Consider the following 25,397-nt stretch of genomic DNA (forward strand, 5'->3'; position numbering starts at 1 on the left):
CCAGTTGGGGCCACGCCAGGAATAAAGTCTATTAGATGGTTAGGATGGAAACGTCACACATTTGATACCTACAGCATACTGTAATCTCTGTAACAAAATACGGTCAACAGGATAAAAACATCGCACTGACTTCTAGCAGGACAAGCACATAGATTTATCCACTGTCAGAGCCCACAACATCATTTCATTAATGCTTTTGCTTTGATGTGATTAAAAACCTGAAACCTGACCTAAACCTTTTAAATAAACCACTGCTCTGCAAATCAGTTAGCTGTTTTACAACTACTCCTTCAAGAATTTTAGAGATAAAAAAAAATTGGCGTATTGTTAGCTAAGACAGGTGGGTTAAAAGATGGCTTTGTAAGTAACAGTTTAACTACTGCCATCTTAAAAGCCTGTGGTATGTAGCGCATTAATAGAGTCAGACAGACTGTAATAAGACTGACGCATTAATTAATGGTAGGATTTCTTAGAGCTGTCTTGTAGAAATGGGGTCTAATAGACACTTTGATGGTTTGTATAAAGTACTTAAGTTAGAGAAAAGAATCTAAATGGATATCAGTAGTAGTGGAAGTGACAGTACATAATGTGTCTGTGAAGGTTCTCAGTCATCCAGGTCGTTGTAGTCTAAGGAGCTTGGAAAGAAAACCGTCTGGACTTTTTAAAGTTTCCTTGAATACGTTTCACCGCTCATCCGAGAAGCTTCTTCAGTTCTAAGCGCAATTGGTGGAGAGTTCCATTTCTGGTCGTCCCTAGTTGGTGTCGGATCTTCTTTTTTGTGCATCTTTGCTGACTTGATGAAAGCCCAATTAGGATTACAACATGTTTTAAGAGCCTGGGCCATTTGACCTCAGTAAATCTCATGATAAAGTGGGGCTAGGTTTCACAATGAGTTCACCCGAAACCTTGGCTGATTGTGACCTACACCCGTTTTCACAACTTGACTCTTGTGATTCGGTAGAGGATCAATAGGGGGTCCATGACCCTCTTGGGGACACTCCCATAGGGCTTAAATTCTGGGACTCTCTACCAATTTTTCTTTAGCCTGATAGCTCTTAGCACCTGTTATTGTGATCGTATTGTTCTGTGAGTCATGCTGTTTTTCAATCTTTAAAACCAATAAAAAGATTTGAAATTTGAAGACTTAAAAGACTCAGAACCATTTTTTTACTATTAATTCATTAATATTAAAATTCATTAATTTTTAGTATTAATTTAGTGTGAATTAGTATCAGATAGTAAAATCCACTATCCGCTAAATATATTATAAATGTTATCACTTTCACAATTCATTAACCATAAGACCTTTTCTGTTTGTGGAGGATTACTCCATCATGTTTCACATCATGTTTTTAGTAAGATTCCTCACTAAACTTTATTTCTACATTGTTAATATATCGTTATATTATTATTTAAGAATCAAATTTAAATTCAGCTTGTACTTATAAAGATCATATACCTTCATTTTTTTGGCTTCTGCACGACTCTTGTAGCAAAACTCGACCAGTGCCACCATCATGGCTAATCCCAGACCTCCAACCAGGATGTAGAAGACTCCTGCTACATTACTAAGAGAGAGTGCGCTGGTCTTCTCCTAGTACACACACACACACACACACACACACACACACACACACACACACACACACACACACACACACACACACACACACACACACAGGAAGAAAATGATCAGAAACCCCAGAGGCATGCTCTTATATTAATAGCTAACTTTATTTACTGGCAAGGTCTACTCAGAAGTAGGCTAAAACTGAACCTAAATCAGTCAAGCTAAATATACTATAAATGACTTACATTAAAACTTTACATGTAGAATACCCTCCTCAACCTTAATCATTCTGTGTCTCTGCATATAAGAAGAAATATTTCAAGTCTTTTTTGTTTTATTTTGAATAATTATGGCCTAAAGTTACTGAAAATCAAAAAGCCAGGATCTTAGATAATAAGTGATTATTGCAACCTTGGTGGGACTGTCAAAAAGGTCATCACGGGAACTGGGACAAGCTTCACAATACTAATGATAACAGAAATACATTTTATCTGTCACCCCCTCCTTTAATTTTTTTTACGTTACCATGATGGAGAGGTTTGCATGCCCAAGTGATCCTGGAAGCTATGTTTCTAGGGCCGCTTGGCACCTGGTAGGATCCTGGGTGAGAGGCTAGACTAAGAGCAATTCAGAACAGTCTTATGACCATTAAAAAACTAAGGGCCCAAGTTACCTTTCTTGAGACAGGATTACTGGAGCTCCACAAGGGAGCGAGGGCAAGAGCCTGACCGCAAAGAGCCTGCCATAGAGGTCTGGTAATGGCTGGTGTGTTGGGAAAGTAGAGGCCCTGATGTTCTGAAATTCAGATTTCAAATTTGGCTACAGGGACACGGAATCTGACCTCTTTAAAGGGGAAGGACCTTGAGCTTGTACATGAGGTTGAGTTGGGCTCACCTAATCACGTAGCTTGCACATCTTAGGTTCTAAAACCAGCTATATGTATTAAACACTTGGATGAAGAGAGGAGCTGACCCTGTAACTGTTTAGCATCTGGTAGTCAGTTGGATCAGGTAGCAGGGGAAGAAGCTGGACACATCAGTTGTGCAGTAAAATACGCTGAGTGAGCTGGCTGCGGCCCAGATCTGTGGCCCTGCAACCAGAGAGACCACAAGAGACCACAACCAATCTGTTCACTCTGTGTTCCTCAAGGCTCTTGCCGTTTTGGCCCTGTCTTGGTTGATATGCCTCTTTAACACTGTGAAGGTCTGGGGTGGTACCTCTGGATTGGCGAACTAGAGTGATGGTTCCTCTTTTTAAGAAAAGGGACTGGTGGTTGTGGTAAAACTTCAAGGGGTATCAACTTCTTAGCTTTCTGGTTGTGGAACATCAGAGCAGTTCTCCTGGAGCAGACATGGGAATTTGCCCAATTAACCAGAATACATGTGTGTGGTGTGGTCCATAGCTCAGCTGCAGGGAGGGGTGGTGCAGTGAGCTCAAGGGGCAGTGCCTGGGAGGTTGGTGGCACAGGTATGTGGTGTTTTAATTAATGAGCTCTCTCTCTCTTCCTGTGTGATTTTTAGTGAAGCCGGAGCAGAGAGTGGAGAGGTGTGTCAGAGTGCAGCTGAAAAGCTGCACCCATGGGTGCCGGGCCAGAATAACGACAAAGAAACTGTCAGTAGTGTGTGTCGCAGCAATGAAAAGGGAAAATAAACCCAGACAGTGTGTCCACTTTTGGTACATCTTCACAGTGGTGCTGAAAACCCTGTTGCCATGTCGGACCCGCAAGCCACCCCACTAGCGCAGCCACTGCATATTCTGGCATCTTGTATTGGCAATGAATGATTGGCAATAAACAATTCCGAGGTGGCGGCGCACCAGGAGCAACTGGCAACACTGCAGGAGCATGCGGATCGGCAGATGCAGGTCCTGGAGTGGATGGTCGGGGCTGCAGCATCATTGCCCCCGTCCACTGTTGGTATTGCTGCAAAGAGTTGGGGGAGGGAGATGACTCCCAGGTGTTCCTGGAGACCTTCAAGGCCACTTCAAAGGCGTGTCAGTGGCCTGCAGCAGAGTGGGCCCAGTGACTGCTGCCGTTGCTGTCGGGGGAGGCCCAGACGGCGGCCACCGGTGAACTGACCGGTGTCACGGAGCAGTTTTGAGGATGTCTGCCGGGCCCTGTTGGACAGATTGTGCCTCCCCCTGGAGGACCATCACCGGCGGTTCCAGGCCTGCCAGATGATGGAGGAGGAACAACCGTTTGCCTGGGCCTGGAAGCTGCATGATGCGGCGGCGAGGTGGCTACAGCCCGGGCAGTCAGAGGGCCCACATGCTAGGGAAAGTTGTGCAGGAGCAGTTCATGGAAAAGGGCTGTCTGCAGACACATCGCGGTGGGTGCATTGCTACCAGTCCGTGAGTGTGGAGGCGGTGGTCCCTTTTGCTGGCAGCCAGAGCGGAGGGGCCAGAGAGGGCAAGACAGCCACCAGGGACACAGGCCCCGGTGACAGCAGTGAGGCAATGGGTTCCGGCAACTGCTCCGGTGGAGTGTGCCCTACACCGCACCCCACTAACCCATTTCTCCCCGTGGAGGGCAGCACAAACACCGGGGCAGGAATGCTGGAAATGCGGGCGGCCGGAACACCTGAGGCAGTATTGCCTACTGATGGAGGTGGAGCAGATGTTCCGCGTTGCTGGCGCTCCGGCACCCTCCGTGGTCTGGGAGGGATGTACAGCATTCCGGTAAGGACTTAAGGGGGTATGTGCCATGCTTTGGTAGACACAGGCTGTACGCAGACCCTTGTGCACCAAAGCCTGGTTCGTCCCGGGGCATTGCTGGAGCCGGCTGAAGCCGAGCAGACCTACCCGTGCTTCATATTGTTAAAAGATAGCTATATTGAGTGAGTCATGACAATCGCAGGGAGGAGACACACACTCAGTTGTTGGTACAGCAAAGCCGCCGGGAAATGATTTTCCAGGCAGCTCACTATAACCCTATGGTTATGGAGCAAATTATGACCCGATTTTATCGGACAGGCACCGGTGGTGCACATCCTGTTCGGAATGCCAACTCGTTAACCAGCCGGCCATACCAAAAGCGCTTTTGTGCCCCCTACCGTTACTGGAGGTCCTATTTGAACGTATTGGCATGGACCTCATCGGGCCATTTCACCGGAGTGCACGTGGCTATCACTTTGTATTAGTTCTAGTGCATTATGCAACGCCAGAAACATGCAGAAACAGTGCCAAAGAGTGTGGCACCTGTATTTTTCAGGTCATCTCCCAAGTCGGTATTCCGAAAGAAATACTGACTGACCAGAGCACGTGGTTCGTGTCTCGCACACTGAAGGAACTGTACAAATTATGGCTGAATAAGACTTTAAAGTCCATGATTCGGAAGTTCATACACGAGGATGAATGCAATTGGGATCACTGGTTAGACCCTCTGTTATTTGCAGTGCGGGAGGTGCCCCAGGCCACCATTGGATTTTCTCCCTTTCAACTACTGTTTGGCAGGAAGCTGCGTGGGGTGCTCAACCTAATTAATGAAAGCTGGGAGGAAGGTCCAGCAACGTCAGCAGCACCCGTATAACAGAGTGGCCAGGCAATTTTCACCAGGGAGACAAAGTGCTTGTATTACTCCCTTCTTCTAGCTCTAAACTACTCACCAAGTGGCAAGGGCCCTTCGTGGTCACACGGCGAATGGGGGACGTTGACTATGAGGTCTCGCGGTTAGACAGAGGAGGGGCCACACAGATTTATCACCTCAACCTCCTTAAAGCATGGAGAGAGACTGAAACCGCGTTTCTGGTGAGCCTGGTCAGGGGGAGAGATACGTTGGGGAAGTGCCAAATTCCACCATTCCCACCTTCCTCCATTGCAACGACCATCTCACACAAGCCCAGAGAGCTGATGTTGCGACACTGCAACAGCGCTTTGCAGACATGTTCTCCCCCCTGCCCGGCTATATGTCTCTCATCAAGAATTATTTTGAAACGCACCCTGGCATGACAATGCGTTCACGGCCCTACAGGCTTCCTGAACATAAAAGACAAATTGTTCAGAGGGAATTGGCTGAAATGCTAAAAATGGGAGTAATAGAAAAATCACACAGCACTTGGTCCGTAGTGAAGAAAGATGGGTCTATATGGGTCTGTGTCGACTATCGCAAGGTGAATAAAGTGTGACGCTTTGATCCTTATCCTATGCCCTGGGTCGATGAGCTCCCAGACCAGTTGGGCACAGCCGTTTTTTTCATGACACTGGATTTAACCCTTTAAACCCTAACCCGTCACCGGTGACGGTTAGCATTTTTAGCAAGGGTGGGCAACTCCAGGCCTCGAGGGCCGGTGTCCTGCAGGTTTTAGATATCACCCTGGGTCAACACACCTGAATCAAATGATTAGTTTATTACCAGGCCTCTGGTCCTTCTTCACAATGTGTTTTATGGACTTAAAAAGGCATTTGACAGCGTCCATCGGGGTGTACCTCCAAGTCTGATGTCATGATTTTCAGCTGGAAATAGATGGATTGCCCACTATGGGTTAGGAATGAGTTGGTGCTTCACGTGGAGGAGTTCAAGTATTTTATGTCTTGCAAGTGAGGGAAGGGTGGAGTAGGAGATTAACAAACAAACTGGTAGAGCCTCAGTGACAGATCTTGGCGCTTTTGCTTAGATTGCAGCCCCATGACATGGATCCAGAAGAGGCACAGAAAATGAATGGGGGGATGGACAGAATTTCTATTACTTACTTTTACCTTGATGCCTATAAATTTTGTTTCAGAGATAGTTGCTTCCTCAATGGGCAGAAAAGGTCTGTTAATACACTTTTTGGTTAGCATTATACATATGAATATTGTTGAACTGTTGTTGTTCTTGACATTACCTAAAGTTGCAAGTAATCCATACTAACTATTGTGGAGTCTTACCGTGCATATTGAATGTGTGAAGAGACAGTGTGTTTGAAAACTGACCCACAGACATAAAACTAACCTTATTTGTTGAGTCCTTGAAGCCACATTCTCCTTTATCGTACCACCACTTGTTTTTCATCTTGTCTAGGGTCCCTTGCTCATTCAGTTTCAATACGGCAAGGTTTACTGGCACTCTTCAATGGGAATAACATAAATAACATCATTATCAATGTTATCTTATGTTATTAATGAGGCAGCGGTTCTCAAACTCTGGTCTAGCCACCAAGACAGGTCCCTCATCTGCTACTACCTATTCATCATTAAAACTTTCATTGCAGTATTTGAAAGATTACTTTCAATGTAAAGATCGTCTAATGGCTTTGTTTATTTTGTATGAGACATCTTTTAGCAAGTTCACTGTCTGTTGATTGTCAAATATTAAATACAAAAAAATATTTAGACATTACCATGAACAGGAAGTCTGTAAAGACTCTGTGGAATAATCTTGTTTAATTTGGCAAAGCTGCTTAAAGAAAATCTTGTGTTGTCAGGGCCTCTCTGCTTGGCCCTGGAGACAGAGAATGAGATGTGCTCAGCGAAAAGACTATCTGCTTTTTCAGTAGCAGTAGTCCTCCAGGGCAGAGCCATTGATAAATAGAGTTTGGGCAGTTGCACAAGCTCTTTATCGACAGCTCTTCTCCTGCACTGTTGCTACCATCTGGTGTGAGGTCACCTGACCCTGATCTGTAAGTCCTCATCTGCCTGCAAGTGTGCTCTGAACCTGACCTCAACCAAACAGGGGCAACATATCAGCAAAAGAAGCATTACAGACTACAATGCTACATGTTCTGGTTCTTAATATATCTGCTATATTAGTAGTAGTAGTAGTAGTTCTGGCGTATTAGTTTTTCTTTGTTCTTCAATTTCTGTAGGGGGTTACAGCTAGCTACTAGCGTTTGATGTCACATGTGGCATTGTAACTCTGTTTCTTCTTCACACTTTTTACATTTAATAACCCAGTGTCACCTGTGTGTTTTGTGTGCTGTAGTGTATATGTGTGTGTGTGTGTATTAACCTTGCTCTCCCCTCCTCCGCTGCCGCATTCTCCCTTGTCATACCACCACTTGTTTTTCAGTTTGTCCAGCAGCCCCTGCTCGTTCAACTTTAACACCGCCAGGTTCACCGCATTTCTACATGAACACAGTGGCTGTTAGCAGTTCAACTCTTGTCAGTGTCTGTCCTCCTACTGATATGCATGTTAGTGGGATGTAAATAATAATAATTACTGTAAACACAATAGAGATAAAAGAAAATCTATTTTCTCATAACAGTTATCTTGAAGTAATATTTATATAATATCGTGTTTTGGTGGCTACACTCATGGAAATCAGAATGTTGTATGGTATGTCAAATTTATATTTGTCTTTATAAAACAGAGATACACAGAGATAGATTTTGGGTTCTCATACAGTTGTCAAAAGTTTACATTCATCATTGAGATGAATGCCATAGTAATTTGGGACTTTTATATATGTATACATCAAACTAAAACAAATACCTGAATCTCAAATATCTATAAAGATTACTTGAAAATATAACACTGAATGTGTGCAAGGTTATTTTGTTGGCTTCAATATATTTTTGTGTTGTGGGGCTTAAAATCCACTTAACTGCACTGTTAGGATTTAAAAGTATCAGTCTCTTGAGCCCCACTTTTGATACAAGTTGAGTGAGCAGGACTTTGTCTTCCTGCCAGGTCCTCTTAAATCACATCTATTGACTTCAGAGGGTTAAGATAGTGTTTGTATATTTCTGAATCCGCATGTAAACCTTTGACCATGTGGATTATAAAAAATAAATGTAAACTTGTGCATCCAATTCTTGTTTTTTTTTAAGTAACTAAAGATGTATGCTGTACAAACATTCCACCCTGAAAAAAAACAACAGTTAAAAGAAATGATTTAAAGCCCAAAATTATCATGACATTTATGCACATGATGTCTGTATATAATATAACCACAACTGTAGCTGATACATGGGTGATGAATGTATATCACCCTTATTTATACCCATAATTATATATCTTTTCAATTGTTTGTATAAGAAAAACAGTGTCCAAAACATTAATCAGCTCATTGCTAAATGGTACTGGTTATTCTTTTTGCTCATTTTATAGAAATTGAGTTGTCCTCTGTAATTACTCTGTAATTAAAGTAAGTAGAGTGTCCCTGATATCTCCTATAGAATCAATAGACTGTCACTCAAACCTCCAGTGTAGAATTTAGCACTTTTAAAATTGCTTTTATTTCATAAACTGCTATCAAATCCTGCCCATTTATACAACTGCAATCATTCATCAAACTTTTTTGATTTCTATAGCTACACCTATGTAAAAACTGTGAATCTGAACATAACATTCACACTTGAAATAGCTTTCAGGGTGATTCTAGCAAATGGCAATGATTAGGTCATTTTTTCAATTTTTTGTAAAAGTTACAATAATGAAAAATAATTGCATATTAGCTGGAACTCTGCATTAAGAAAAGTGAAAGTGAGAGGTTCTGTAATTTGGTAAGACATATGTCAAGGGCTAGGTTAATGCCTTTGCAGATTACCAATAATACTTTATGGGTATGATATGAAATATATTTAGATTTGTGAGCTGCTTAAATTCCAATTATAAATATCCATTTTAAACCAGCATAACTTTATTATAATAAACTAGTACCTACTCTATAATAATGTTCCACATAACCAGACTAGGAGTTGATTGCACACACGTTGTCAGTGTCATCTCATACTGATGCATGGTCTTGAGTCCCTTTTAATCATATTTGCATTTAATGGTAGAGCCATTGTTAAATATTTTCTACCAACTGGAACTGTACAGGCTCTCAATACAAAAACATTCCCCCCTTTTTTAAAAAAATATAGATCTTGGATTACATTACCAGATCATTCAAGGCACTGGCTGCCACCAGCAGCACCTTTAATAAAGAGGGTACTGGTAGAAACTATGAAGCAACAGTCAAGGAGAGGAGGAAAGAATGTCTGAAGACAGCTGATAAAGTAGGAGTGTCACGATCCTGGGCCATGTTGGCCCAGCATTCTTGGTTCTCTTGTATTTTTGGTATGTTGTTCTGTATTTAGGCCATGGTTCCTGCCCTGTTACGTTGTTCCTTATGTGTTTCCCCCCACACTTTTCACGTGGCCGGCCCCCGGAACAGCCGAGCTGAACTTTTGTGTGGTCGCCTCCCGGGTCGACCTTCTGTTCCTTCTGGACATTGCTTCCCTGCTCTGAACTGTTCTTGTGTAGTGTATTTGTGACCTCAGTTTTTGGTGTCGTGCTCCTTGTATTTCGTTTGGTTTCGGTCCCGCCGTCCTGGTCCCCCGCCTCCCGCCCTGGGTGGGTTGTTTTCTGTTTTTCTGGTGTTTTTCTGGTGTTTTGGGGAATTAGCCCTTGAGGGGGGGGTGATGTCATGATCCTGGGCCATGTTGGCCCAGCATTCTTGGTTCTCTTGTATTTTTGGTATGTTGTTCTGTGTTTAGGCCATGGTTCCTGCCCTGTTACGTTGTTCCTTATGTGTTTTCCCCCTTGTGACTCTTACCCCCTGTGTGCCCCTCTGTGTATCTGTGAGCCCTCATCTCTCCTTGTGTTTTATTCCATGTTTTCCCCAGCCCATTATGTCTGTGCTCTCCCCGTGCTCTCTCTCCTCCTGTCTGAACCTCTGTACTTCCTGTTTTACTTTGACAGTCTCCTGTCAGTGTTGCGTTTACTCCTGCCTTGTCTTGTTATGATTATCAGTGTCACCTGTGTTCCTCGTGTGCTCCCACTTCCCTCGTTAACCCTCTGTGTATTTAGGTCTGCGTCTCCCTCAGTTCTGTGTCGCGTTCTCCCTCATGACTGTGTGCCCCTCCGTGTGTTTCCTCGTAAGTCAGTTACCTTAGTACTTCCCAGTTTAGTTTCATGTTATTTTGTATCGCTATTATCTTTTGTCAGCAATAAAGCTGTATTTTGAGTTCAGTCCTGTTTTCCCGTGAGTTTGCGTTTGGGTCCTCATCCTGCCTACACACAGCCTAACCATGACAAGGAGTATGAAATTGAGAATCTAAACTGTGAATATTGCCCCTATGATTGGTGAAGGGAGGAATCAGTCTGAAATGATACAGAGAAGGAATAATTAGTATATACATTTGTGCAAGTGATGAGGCAGAAGAGGAATAAAGCCAAGAGCATAAGCAGCTATAGCTAAGAGGAAGAAAAGGTCATCTGGTAAATCTGGTAATTCCGAGGTAGGTTGTTTGCACCCTGGCATTTCCAGTCAGCATATCAAAACGTCCTTTGGCAAGATACTGAACCAGTAAACACTAATTAAAATATATCTCAAATAATCAATTAACCTGACAGGTCTAATATAAAGAATATCACTTGATCCATAATTTATCTTTTGTACTAATGGAAGTGACAGCGTCATTGGACAAGGTGTTACTGATTTAGGACTTGAGCTACGATCCTATTGCATGTTACAGAAAAACCACCTTAAGGGAAAATACTTTGAGAATAGTTTTTAAGGGAAAAACAAGCTATTTTGCACAGTCTCACACACCCCAGCAGACCTGGGGAGGGAACTTAAAGGAGAATGCCTGGTGGCCGTGGCAACCCGAAGAGATAACATGGGCCTGTTCTCTTGTGTGCTTGCCATCTGCAGGAGGCATCAAAGGGGTCAGGTGCAGCTCGTGTCAGGCGGCAGTCAGGGACTGAGGCAACAGGGAGGTCCCATCTGAGCTGTGCTCAATGACAGTTCAGAGTGCAAAGAAGTCTTGGAGTCATATCATATAAGGATTAACGTAAATGTTTGTTTTTTTTTTAACATTTTTTAAATATTTTGTTTGTTATATGATGTAAAATGTTATTTAGAGCCAGGCCTGGGCTCATTTCAGTTTAGATTTGATCAGTTGTAGACACCTAATAATATAATCACTTATTTGTCAGTATTGCCATTCATATATTTTAAGTTTGATGCTTTGTGTAACTTCATTTTGTTTCTGAACAGAGCCCTACAGTGACTTACCATTGGTAATCTCTAATGGTGACAAAAGTGAAAGAAAATCTGTATGCCCAAATCAGTCCTTGTCTATGGATACATGGGACTTAATACTCAAGTTAGTTAACTCCACGTCCCTATGGTGCCCGCCACTGTCTTTTACAATTTAAGGTTGTGCATAGGTTCCATCTCTCTAAAGTCAAACTATCCCGTATGTATCCGAACGTTGACCCCACTTGTGATAAGTGTGGGAGTGCGGAGGCTTCCCTTATTCATATGTTCTGGACGTGCCCTAGCCTCGAAGGATTCTGGAGAGATATATTTCAAACCTTATCCCTAATTATTGGACACCATATGGATCCTGATCCATTAGTTGCGCTTTTTGGCACCACTGGAGAGGCTGATGCATGGTTGACCTCGTCACAGTGTTGCATGCTCTCCTTCGTGTCCCTTGTAGCTAGACGTGCAATCCTACTAAGATGGAGGGGTGCCCCTTTGCCCACCCAGGCTCAATGGCTGAGGGACCTTATGTGCTATCTGAGCCTTGAAAAGATCCGGTATACGATTAGTAACAACAGCGGTAAGTTTTACAAGGTGTGGGGGCAATTCCTGAAATACTTTTCCAGCCTCCAGGTTACGAACCCGACTTACAGCATTACTCAGTAAATCCTCCCCCCTTCTTCTTCTTTTTATTTATTTACTTATTTATTTATTTATTCATTGTTAGTCATTTGTGTGTTTATCTTATTTTGTTTTTGTTGTATCTGCGATGTTGTTTTTGTTTGTTTGTTTCTTTTTTCTTGCTTTGTTTGTTTGGTTTTTTTCCTACCTGGCCTGAGGGATAGGGGTTCTAAGTGGTGTGGGTAGGGGATAAACTGATGGAAGCAATTATAAGACATGTGAGTGTGTCATTAATCTGTATTCTAATATTTCAGTTCAAACAGTCACTGTGAAACTTGCTTGTTTGGTGTTTGACAATTCTGCGTGTATTTGCTTTTCTTTGTTGCTTCAACTCAATAAAAATATCTTTGAGAAAAAAAAAAAATCTGTATGCCCATGCCTGGAGCAGAGACCATGCAATACAGCAAGTAATTCAGTATGTAGCTCAAATCAAGGCTTTTTCATAGAACTGTGGAAATGAAATGTGTGTCTCTGGTTCTACCATGATGTATACAGTGACAACAGTCATCCAATAAAGCTGTAAAGCTCCATTAAGCAAAGTTTAGCATTCATTAAAAAAAAAAAAGAAATGTATTGATCCTAACACTCAACACCAAACTCAAAACCTTATAAAGATCTCTAAATTCATTGTTTTGACTTACAAGTCCAGCATGTTAAATCCTAGTCCTTAGCAACTAGCAACTGTTGGCTAATACTCAAGTCCTCTTTCCTTACATATAGTTACATAAATGTTTTTTAAGGTCCATATCCTCATTGGGATTTCTTTGTTCCAATTAGTCATGATCTAAACAAACAATAGCGGTGAAATTTTCCTTCAGTCTTCTAAGTATAGAAAGAGGTGGTAAACGCACAGACATTCTGTACTTAAGTAGAAGTGCGGATACGAGTGTTAAAAATGACTGCAGTAAAAGATGAAATACTCAGTTCAATTCAATTATATTTATACAGCACCAAATCACAATAACAGTCACCTCAAGGCGCTTTATATTGTAAAAATAATATATACAGAGGAAAAACCCAACAGTCATATGACCCCCTATGTGGAAGCACTTTGGTGACAGTGGGAAGGAAAAACTCCCTTTTAACAGGAAGAAACCTCCGAAAGAACCAGGCTTAGGGAGGGGCGGGGCCATCTGCTGCGACCGGTTGTGGTGAGAGAAGGAAGACAGGATAGAAGACATGCTGTGGAAGAGATGCAGAGATCAATAACAAGTATGATTCAATGCAGAGGTCTAATAATACTGAGAGAGAAAAGAAACTCAGTGCATCATGGAAATCCCCCAGCAGCCTACAACTATTGGAGCATAATATTTATATTCTTAAGCAAAAAGGAAAGTTTTAAGTCTAATCCTAAAAGTAGAGATAGTGTCTGTCTCCCAAATCCAAACTGGAAGCTGGTTCCACAGAAGAGGGGCCTGAAAACTAAAGGCTCTGCCTCCCATTCTACTTTTAAATACTCTAGGAACAACAAGTAAGACTGCAGTGTGAGAGTGAAGTGCTCTAATGGGGTGATATGGTACTACAAGGTCATTAAGATAAGATGGGGCCTGATTATTACAGACCTTGTATGTGAGGAGCAGGATTTTGAATTCAATTCTGGAACTAATGAGAAACCTATGGTTATTCTATTTTATGCAGTCAGTGATGAATAATAAGATGTTGTTATAAAGCAACAAACTATTTCTCCAGGCTAAATGATGATCTTCTAAATTTGTGACACACCATTTCCTCTCCAGCTTACGAGTTATCTGCTTTAGGCTAAGTGTTTGATAAATATACCACGGAGTCAAATACTTCTGATTTGAGGCTCTATTTTTCACAGGAGCTACAGTATCCAGAGTCGTACGTAGTGAGGAGGCAAAATTATTAACAAGATAATCGACCTCTGTTGGAGTAGCGTTCAGATAGCTGCTCTGCTCTGTGTTGGTACAGGGCATTGAAGATGCTAACAGTGGGTAGATTATATTCTTAAACTTAGTTACAGCACTTTCAGAAAGACATCTACTGTGATAAAGTCTACTCTCCACTGCTGTGTAATCAATTATTGTAAATGTAAATGTTATCAGGAAATGATCAGACGAGAGGGTTTTCAGGAAATACTGTTAAATGTTCAGTTTCTATGCCATATGTTAAAACAAGATCTAGATTAAGAGTGGGTTTAAAAAAAAATCTCCATCTCTGTCTCAAGTTCTCTTTCTATTTTCTTTCTGTGAAATACAGTGGATGGACCTTTAGCTACTAACACAGTGTGCTGCAAACTGCACTCACAGCAACAGTTTGTGTGTTTCCTGATGTCTGTTAAGCTGATAGGAAATATAGCATTTAAAAAAAGTAATCCCTTTATGCTTGCTCCTTTTCTGTACTGCCCATATTAACACTTGACTATGGCACACGGTTTTATCTCTTTCACATCTTTTTATGTGATATCCCCTGGTGATTAATACATGAAGAGGATTGTGTTGCATGTGTTTGCTATTTAGACTCAAGTCGGTTTGATGTTTGATGGCCTACAGTGACGTGCAATAATAATTTCTATTAAATGTGTTTAACAAAAAGTAATGAGCCTGCTTTGAACATGTAAGGCGTAGAAAGTAAAGTGCAGATAATTAAAAATTCTACGTATGTACAGTAACAAAGTATTTGCACTTCAGTAATTCCCACCCACGTTATATAGTCCTTTCCTACATAATTTGAGCACTCAAAGGGCTTTCTAACTACAAGCTTCATTCACCTATTCACACACACAGTAATATAAGTACTTTTTGAACCTAACATTTATGCACTTACATTCCGATAGATGCATTGTAAGCAACTCACAGTGGTTCAGAATGTTGCCCAAGGATACTTTAACATGCAGGCTGGAGGAGTCGGGGAAAGAAACCACCAACTTTCCAATTAGTAGACGAGGGATTATGAAAGAGTCCGTTTGTGGAGCATGTGGCCAAAACAGACAAATGTGCTGGCAGGAAAGTGACATATAAACTGTCATGGCGTGACTGGGAGGAACAGCCAAGCCAACACATTGATCTGAACCTGAGTGGTGTTCTCTCACAAAACTTCTAGGTTCACAGGTTGTTCATAATGAACATTATGACCGAATAAAACCATGTTTGTAATAAGAGTTGGAACCAGGATACCATCAGTTGCAAGTGATTGATTGATTTTGCAATTGTATCATTCGACCTGCTGTCATATCTTGGACATTTGGGTGAAAAGATTCATTCACCTGGTGGTGAATGGAACAGGTGGGAGGGGAGGATGCCAGACAGGACTGGTGTATCCACATATAAAGTGAGGGTGTGCTGGGAACCTCACTCTGATCTCCCCAGTGCAGGAGACCTTCAATTTCTGGAGAAACTGAGTCTGAATGGACCCTGTTGTGCATCTCCATTGCTGAGGTAACTATGGGGCTGTGGCCACCAGGTAGCCAAAAGGGAGCCAACAGGCTGAAGGAGTCTCCTGAGCTTGGCTAGCTTGTCGGATGCTGTAGACAGGTACTAAGCAGAGCCCAGCTCTTGGAGTAGTTGAAGCTGAAGCATGTTGTATTATTGTAGGGTCTACCTTACAATATAAAGCGCCTCAATGTGACTGTTGTTTCTGATGTTAAATTAGCTGGTATCTGATGATAAAGTTCTGCTGATCTGAACTGAGAACCTAGTTAGGCAGTTCAATGAATAGGATCTCTGTGACCTGACCAACAGACCTTTTGTACAGAAGGATAGTTGAAGTCATAAAGATAGTTTAAAAAAAACTCTTTGTGGTTCGCTTGGTGCAGGTTCTGCAGTAATGTGGATAAAGGTCTCTCTTCTTTTTTAGTGGATCTCAGCACAAATACAGCTGTTAATTTAGAAGTCAATTTGCATCCCTACCCTCACAAGACCATGAGCTCTGGATAGTAATCAGAAGAATGAGACTGTGGATGTGAACAGAGGAAATGAGCTTCCTCCAAAGGGTGTCTGGGGTCTCCCTTTGGATGAGCATGAGGAGCTCAGTAATCAAGGAGGGCCTTAGAGTAGTCGTTCTACTCCTCAACACTGAAAGAAAGCTGAGGTGGGCTTGGCAACTGACTAGACTGCCTACTGTGTGCCTCATAGTTAAGGTGTTTACTGTGCAGCTAACTGGGAGGAAGCCTAAGGGTATTTTTATGCTTGCTGTGTGTTTTATGGGTGTCATGTGACAATTTTCAAAGTCAATCTTTTTGGCGCATCAGTCAGTCGTGCACCTCTTGACTTTTCTAACTTGACGCGTTGCACCACAGCCGCCAGAGCTGGATTGAAGTGTACGATTGCTTAGGAGAATACTGCAGTGGCTTCTTGTGCTTTAACAGGGTATAAATGGCTACATCTGTGTGATGACGGCACAGCAGTGAGCGAAGTGACCAATGGGAAGGGTATATTGGCAGCTTCAGCATAGATTGAGGACAAACTAAAAAAACTGTGTCTCAGCAGGACTGGGAACACCACAATGTTCCCCCAGAAGAGTTAAAGGAAGTGACTTGGACTGGGAAAGAGAGGTCTGGACTCAGGCAACCGGCAGAAAATGGACAAATGAAGAACAAACCATAATATTAATAATAATATAGCAAGAAGAGCTTAAACACATGTTAAAGGTTGAAAGCAACACAGGTGCTGCAGCCAAATCACTGAATGGAGGCTTACAGAAAATCAATAAAGCCTCTTACTACTTGTGCACTGTGTCACAATCCTTTGGAAATGGGGTTTTATTTGTCTTCAGTTTAGTTATGTTTATTGTATAAATCTGGTTTCTTTTGTTTTCACTAGTATTCTGTTCCTCTTGTGTTCTAGCTATATTCCCTGTTATTACTGTTTATTTATTTCCTCAGTGCTCCCCTGCATTTTTAGTGTTATTTTGGTAGTCATTTGTCTCCTGTGTTTTGTATTTAGTTTTACATCCACTTACTTGTTAGTCTCACCTGTTTTGCTGTGTTCCTTAGTTGTGTTTCATTGCCCTCAGTTTACAAACACTTGTTTGGTAGATTTAAAAAAGTAATTTTATAGAAGACAATTTTTCATAATGTCGTGGTGGAACAAGAATATCTTATAATTATATCCCACCAAGACACCTTTCATACAGAAAACAGAGTCTGGGGATCGGCTTACATGACTCAGAAACAAATACATTTAGGTTTCAAACTGTAATTTGCTGCTTTTGTATCATTTTCAAATAAAGTTAGTGTTTTAAATGGTTTTGTAGCTCCCTGTATTGTTTTTACTTACATTTCACATAGTTAACTTTTTTTTGTGTCTCAGAGTGATGCTGAAAAACTAGTTCATGCATTTATTACTTCCAGGCTGGACTACTGTAATTCACTATTATCAGGAAGTCCTAAAAACTCGCTGAAAAGCCTTCAGCTAATCCAAAATGCTGCAGCAAGAGTCCTGACAGGGACTAGAAAGAGAGAGCATATTTCTCCTGTTTTGGCTTCCCTTCATTGGCTTCCTGTTAAATCCAGAATTGAATTCAAAATCCTGCTCCTCACATACAAGGTCTTAAATAATCAGGCCCCATCTTATCTTAATGACCTTGTAGTACCATATCACCCTATTAGAGCACTTCGCTCTTGCACTGCAGGCCTACTTGTTGTTCCTAGAGTATTTAAAAGTAGAATGGGAGGCAGAGCCTTCAGTTTTCAGGCCCCTCTTCTGTGGAACCAACTTCCAGTTTGGATTCGGGAGACAGACACTATCTCTACTTTTAAGATTAGGCTTAAAACTTTCCTTTTTGCTAAAGCATATAGTTAGGGCTGGACCAGGTGACCCTGAATCCTCCCTTAGTTATGCTGCAATAGACGTAGGCTGCCGGGGATTCCCATGATGCATTGAGTTTTTCCTTCCAGTCACCTTTCTCACTCACTATGTGCTAATAGACCTCTCTGCATCGAATCATATCTGTTATTAATCTCTGTCTCTCTTCCACAGCATGTCTTTCATCCTGTTTTCCTTCTTTCACCCCAACCGGTCGCAGCAGATGGCCCCGCCCCTCCCTGAGCCTGGTTCTGCCGGAGGTTTCTTCCTGTTAAAAGGGAGTTTTTCCTTCCCACTGTCGCCAAAGTGCTTGCTCATAGGGGGTCATATGATTGTTGGGTTTTTCTCTGTATTTATTATTGTGCTATCTACTGTACAATATAAAGCGCCTTGAGGCGACTTTTGTTGTGATTTGGCGCTATATAAATAAAATTGAATTGAATTGAATTGAATTTTCTTTGTGGAAATGAGGCAGTGGATTAAAAGGCCATTGGGTGTCATATGAGTACGAGGCCAACAATGCTGTAACAGCCTAGAAACTGGAAAGACAGTTTTGATAAGGACCCAATGTTTGTAATTTTGCCCCTGTACACCACCAGATTTTTAAATGAAACAAGATTTAAGGAGGCTAACAAAAATACTGCTCCCTCCGTGCCTTATGTTCAGTCAATCCACATTTCAGTCTCTGGTTTCCCGTTTTATTGTGATAGTTCTGTGCTAGTGTATTCTGTTTTGCTTCCTCCCTGTCTCGTTATGTCAGTTTCGATCCAGCTGTGTTTTCCTCCTGTTGCAGATTCCCTCGTTACCCTCGGTGCATATATTAGATGTGTCCCAAAACGTAGGCCGCATCCTTCGGAGGACCCAGCCTTCGCGGTCTACGTGGGCCGGGTCCTTCAAAGACTGAGAAGGCCGGAAGTGCGAGGCTGTGAAATGGGACAGTCTAGCCTTCAGATTTGCGTCACCGCTGTCTCGGTGGAGCTTAATAAACTCAGCCATCTGCTCCTTCCTATTTAAAATATAACAGGACACTGGCGTAAATTCTCCACCGTCTCACACTTCTGTTTAATCATTTTTCTGTTTGACGTTTATTCAGCTGTGTGAAAATCGCGGAGGAATGCACCCGATGGATTAATAAAGTTTTATTTAATCTAATCTAATCTAATAACTTTAATCACAGCCAAACTGATTTATCCGGGACAAATAAAACACCAAAAAAAGCCAAACAATTACATTTTTAAGTTATCCGAATGACTTGTATATCATGTTTAACCTGAGTAGCCAAAGACAGCGGGGGTCTGAAAACGATGAAGCCGGGAGTCCGCTACTCTCACCGGCTTGAGTGACCTTGAAACCCCCGGCTAGCTATCGAGCGGGTGGGTAACAGACGTCTCCGAAAACGTCGGAGCACTTTTGCAAATATGCGATGTCTTGATAAACCAAGCAGATATTTGAAGTTTACACGGCTACTTTCTCGCCTGAAAATATGTTAAAAGTTTATTTTGTGACACAGAAAGACTAATAAGAGTAATATTAAAACTTAGTTGCGGCCCCCATTGTTGGAAACTGGAATTGGCTGGGCCGCGCTATGAATTCTGGGATATGGTGGGCCACAGAGGACACACCCGACCCATCCTTCAAATTCGGGGAAATGAAGGACGCATTTGTCGGCCGCATTTGAAGGAGTCGACGAATTGGGACAGCCTTCATCGCCTGGCTGTGACGTAATTGGCCTTCAAATGCGGCCTCCGAAGGATGCAGCCTACGTTTTGGGACACAGCTAAAGTGTGTGTTTTCCTCTGTTTGTTGTTGGTTCGTCTGCTTCTCTCCCTCTGTGTTTCCAGGTTCCAGGTTTTGAGTTCCACTTTGAGGTTTAATGTAGTGTTTTGTGTTTAGATTTCCCAGTTTAGGTTTTGTTAGTTCCCTTTCTGCCTTTTGTTTGTAATTTGTTGTGCAGCCCTTAATAAAGACTCCCTTTTTATTAATATCATCACTCTGTCTCCATGGTCCGCACTTGGGTCCACTTTCTCTCCACTCCACGCCATCTGCCTTCGCAGACATGACAATTTCATGTCAATACCCCTAATTTAGAATCCCCTATTAATCCAGCACTACATATCTTTGGGCTGGCTGCTAAGTTTACTGTGTAGGCCAGGGGTCAGCAACCTTTAACATCCAAAGAGCCACTTGGACCCGGTTTCCACGCAAAAGAAAACACTGGGAGCCGCAAATACTTTTTGACATCTAAAATGAAGATAACACTGTATATATTGTTTTTGTTACCTTTATGCCTTTATGAAATCCATGAAATGCTACAGTGAAAATTACATTTTATTTATGTAATTAACACATTTTGAACTCTTAAAGAAATATAACAAATATAACAAATATAACAAAGCACATTTGAGCTACTCACCCCCTCCTTTCCTGTGCTGAATCGTAGGTAAGCAAATCACTCAGGACTCGCTCACCCCCTCCCTCCTGTGCTGAATCGTAAGCGTAAGCGAATCACTCACTCACTCACTCACCCCCTCCCTCCTGTGCTGAATCATAGAGCGAACGAATCACTCACCCCCTCCCTCCTGTGCTGAATCATAGAGAGAACGAATCACTCACTCACTCACTCACTCACCCCCTCCCTCCTGGCTCACAGCTTCTTCTTCTTCTTGGTTGGCAACGATTGTTAAGGCACATTACCGCCCCCTGGCTCACAGCTCAGTGGACATTTAGATGAGAAAATATATATTTGACACATTTAAGGAAAATACTAATAAAATAAAAATAAACAAAATAAATGTTCCGTTTAGAAATTTTTTTGCTCTTTTTTGCTCTATAAAATAGTTTTCTTTTAGAATCACTCATCTTAGCAGTAGGATTTACATGAAAAGAGAAAAGAAATTAAGTTTGAGTGAAAATGTACATTTTTTGCACTCTCTGGTCAACTGACTCAGTGAATCAAATGACTCAAAAAACCCAATTCACTTTGGTGAGTGACTCATTAAAACTCGATTCAGTAAAAAGAATCAAATTTACCATCACTAGTCTGCAGTGCCGCTGCATGGGAGTCGGACTCACCTGAGCGGCATCCGCTGTGCTCTCTATGCTGTTGTGTTGTTGGGCTGTGAGCTGAAAAGCTACAGCCGGCTGTATGCGTACAGCAACCGTGTGTGAAAAGTGGTCAATAAAGAGATGCTCAAAAGCATGTTCATGGAAACATCGTCGGGTCTGCCGTGGTATGTTTACAATGGGACTTCTGCTCCTGAACCTCTGCGCACAGCATCTGCAAATCGGGGCTGTACAAAGTCACTTTCATCTTTATGCAGGACTGTAAGCTGTCATCTGTGAGGCGTGAGCGGTGTTTGTTTTTAACATAGTTCACGGTGGAGAATAGCTGCTGACATAATGTGGATCCAAAGATCCATAATTGGCCTATCTGGGGTTGAAAGTCTCAATAAATGCACAGCGTTTCGGTGGGTACACCGGCTTCCGCGAGTGTGATGCTTATTTTGAGCGACGAAAAATAATAAAATATAATTTCATTTTTATATTTCAATATCACAATAATCTTCCAATTTAGAACTACAAGTTAAAAAAGAACTAAACACAAATAAAATACACTTCAGCTAAATACTTCTAAGTTATTTTCCCAAACCACCCGGACCCGCAGTATAAGGACAAAAGAGCCGCATGTGGCTCCGGAGCCACAGGTTGCCGACCCCTGGTGTAGGCTTTTCTTTGATTTATTTTTTATTTTATTAACTTTTGTGCCTGGAGAAGCTTAAGCTTAAGCTTAATGTCTAGCTGTATAGCTATCCATCACTGGGTTGTCTTCAAACACTTCTGGTAATGCACCGTCCCTGTATAGGCTAATGCATTGGCTCCCCAGTAAATACAGGGAGTGCAGAATTATTAGGCAAATGAGTATTTTGTCCACATCATCCTCTTCATGCATGTTGTCTTACTCCAAGCTGTATAGGCTCGAAAGCCTACTACCAATTAAGCATATTAGGTGATGTGCATCTCTGTAATGAGAAGGGGTGTGGTCTAATGACATCAACACCCTATATCAGGTGTGCATAATTATTAGGCAACTTCCTTTCCTTTGGCAAAATGGGTCAAAAGAAGGACTTGACAGGCTCAGAAAAGTCAAAAATAGTGAGATATCTTGCAGAGGGATGCAGCAGTCTTAAAATTGCAAAGCTTCTGAAGCGTGATCATGGCCAAGGTAAGAAAGGCTGAAAGACAACCACCACTGAACAAGACACACAAGCTGAAACGTCAAGAGTGGGCCAAGAAATATCTCAAGACTGATTTTTCTAAGGTTTTATGGACTGATGAAATGAGAGTGAGTCTTGATGGGCCCGTGGCTGGATTGGTAAAGGGCAGAGAGCTCCAGTCCGACTCAGACGCCAGCAAGGTGGAGGTGGAGTACTGGTTTGGGCTGGTATCATCAAAGATGAGCTTGTGGGGCCTTTTCGGGTTGAGGATGGAGTCAAGCTCAACTCCCAGTCCTACTGCCAGTTTCTGGAAGACACCTTCTTCAAGCAGTGGTACAGGAAGAAGTCTGCATCCTTCAAGAAAAACATGATTTTCATGCAGGACAATGCTCCATCACACGCGTCCAAGTACTCCACAGCGTGGCTGGCAAGAAAGGGTATAAAGAAGAAAAACTAATGACATGGCCTCCTTGTTCACCTGATCTGAACCCCATTGAGAACCTGTGGTCCATCATCAAATGTGAGATTTACAAGGAGGGAAAACAGTACACCTCTCTGAACAGTGTCTGGGAGGCTGTGGTTGCTGCTGCACGCAATGTTGATGGTGAACAGATCAAAACACTGACAGAATCCATGGATGGCAGGCTTTTGAGTGTCCTTGCAAAGAAAGGTGGCTATATTGGTCGCTGATTTGTTTTTGTTTTGTTTTTGAATGTCAGAAATGTATATTTGTGAATGTGGAGATGTTATATTGGTTTCACTGGTAAAAATAAATAATTGAAATGGGTATATATTTGTTTTTTGTTAAGTTGCCTAATAATTATGCACAGTAATAGTCACCTGCACACACAGATATCCCCCTAAAATAGCTAAAACTAAAAACAAACTAAAAACTACTTCCAAAAACATTCAGCTTTGATATTAATGAGTTTTTTGGGTTCATTGAGAACATGGTTGTTGTTCAATAATAAAATTATTCCTCAAAAATACAACTTCCCTAATAATTCTGCACTCCCTGTAGAGTTGGGGCACTGGTAGTGCCAGTCCTCCCTTTATATATTTTCCTTCATTAGAAGAACTTCATTATATTATTAATGAACATATCCATAAATGTATCTCAAATAAGTTGAGGTCCCATCACAATGGTCTGCTACATCTCAAATGAAACTCAAAGCACAGGAATGAATTGTGATTTGGGGTTTTGTCATTTAATTATTATTTCGGCTTTGTGATTTTTTTTTTTAATTTTTTCTAGTTTCTGTTAATAGTTTGTTTCCCTGTGCCTGTGAGTTTTTCTGTTGTTGTGTATTCTTGCCTCCCTTTGCAACTGGCCTTATGGCATTTAGTCTCCTGAGAACAGAGAGAAAGAAAAGCAATTTTCAGTTTAACTTTTTTTGTGATGGTTAAAAGAGGCCACCCACACACATGAAATATCATTGGAAGGGCAAGGATGTCCTCATCAGGACTAACTAGTGTTGCTCAAATAAATCAAAAGATGAAGCCCCAAAACAAATGTCCATTACAGCAGACATAAATGACTTTTTAATTAACATAAATGTTAATTAAAAAGTCTGTGTTACACAATTTACTGTAAACTGCATTAAATCTAATGCGTAAAAAAAATAATTTCATATGCCTGTTGTGGCTTTGATAGCTGCTGCTAGAAGAGATTATTTTCAGGAGGAGTTATCGGAATGAGTGCATAATCGGGACTTTGTGTGGATATTGTTATTGCAGTGCCAAATCTTTGCTTTTCTATTTAAGCACACAAAACACTTGAGCTCTTTGTCCCTTGAGAGACATAAGGCATTGACAAACTGTCTTCATCCCTATCCCTGGGGTATGTGTTGGGGTTTTTCTCACGTCAGATCCACTACAGTTCAATGCCATGTTGTTTTGGGTCAACCTAGATTTAGTTTTCCAGTTGGTTTCAATCTTAGAGTGGTCTTTGGTGAGTATACCACTAAAGCTAGAGTATATTGTGTTCATTATGAGTATAATTCTTGGTGTTTCATAATTGATTAATGGAGCTTCAACAGCTAATTTAACAAATTCATAATAATTCCACCAGTTTTAAAAACATTTAGCAAAACGAAGTCAACTTTCAGAGCTGACTGAAACAGCAACACAAAGGAGCAGAAGAAAGAGGTAAGTCAGGGCAGATAAAACTATACAGCCATCTGCAGTGTGTTGTACAGACACGGAAACTAAAAGAAACTCACAAGCATGCCACTGAGCACATGCAAACATAAAACTCCTGCACACAAAACTTCACAAACTCCCTCTCTTCAATGCACTGCTTGTAGCAGAGAATTATCTGTTCTCTCAAGTTTCTCAAGTTAACAATTTATTTCAACCCCACATTCTTACAACCGTTAACACACACTATGACACTTTATTGCAATGGACTGTCCATTATACTTTACAGCATTGCTAAGCCACTTAATACCATCTGATTTTTTTTTAACTACATTTATTAAACGGTTCTGTTCTGATTTTGCTTTGTTGATTCTGAAGTGTAAATATTTTTTTGTCATATATATGACACAAATATTGTTGAGCTGTATACCATTCTACTTATTTAAGCTATTTCTTATATAGCTGTTGTGTTTAACTTGTTTTTTTTAACTACTAAAACAAAAGTTTCACAGATCTGGGATAAACAAAGTATTTTTTATTTTTTATTTTGGATTCTCATCTTAACGTCTGGGTCATTGTTAGTATTAGTGATAAAAGGATTAAAAATGTGGTGCAGTTAAAAAAGGAAATGGACCTAATGGAAAAACCCTGAAAACTGTGGTGAACTGTAGTGAGTTGATCTGAGTAGGTACTAATGGAAAAGAGGCGATTAGATACTGGTTTGCAGTTCTTATACAAGGGCCACTAAGTTGATCATAGAGGCCTATCCAAAGTGCTGAATGTTGTTTATTTATTCAATAAATAGATAAATGGAATAATTTAAGAATTTACATTTGTTGTATTTGCTGTAGCAATTCTTTTTAAAAAGGCTATTAATCTGCATGTGTAAACATGGATGTCAATTCTTGCACATTATCATGATGTAAAAGAAAAGTATAAAACTACTACTAGTTTCACATACTAAAAAAATAAGATAGAGATAACTCTGAGGGATTGTAGGGGGAAGCTAATTTATGTATAACTGTCCATATGTAATTTAAACATTTTATGGTGACATATAGTGCCCTCCCTCCTCCCAACAGACAGACACACACACACACACACACACACACACACACACACACACACACACACA

General features: G+C 41.4%; 1 protein-coding gene across 2 annotated transcripts in view; it reads right to left on the minus strand.

Moving 5' to 3' along the window:
* The window catches only part of LOC116329646 (glutamate receptor 2-like), a 126,882-nt gene that overhangs the window by 17,366 nt on the left and 84,119 nt on the right, over positions 1 to 25,397 (minus strand). For both annotated transcript variants that reach the window (XM_039612927.1, XM_039612926.1), the window contains exons 17-18: positions 7,494 to 7,608; positions 1,460 to 1,594 (exon numbers count right to left, since the gene is read on the minus strand). In XM_039612927.1, coding sequence (XP_039468861.1) covers positions 1,460 to 1,594; positions 7,494 to 7,608 — 250 coding nt within the window. The remainder of the gene's footprint in view (positions 1 to 1,459; positions 1,595 to 7,493; positions 7,609 to 25,397) is intronic.

The sequence above is a fragment of the Oreochromis aureus genome, linkage group 6 (assembly GCF_013358895.1).
Source record: "Oreochromis aureus strain Israel breed Guangdong linkage group 6, ZZ_aureus, whole genome shotgun sequence".
In the NCBI taxonomy this organism is placed as follows: domain Eukaryota; kingdom Metazoa; phylum Chordata; class Actinopteri; order Cichliformes; family Cichlidae; genus Oreochromis; species Oreochromis aureus.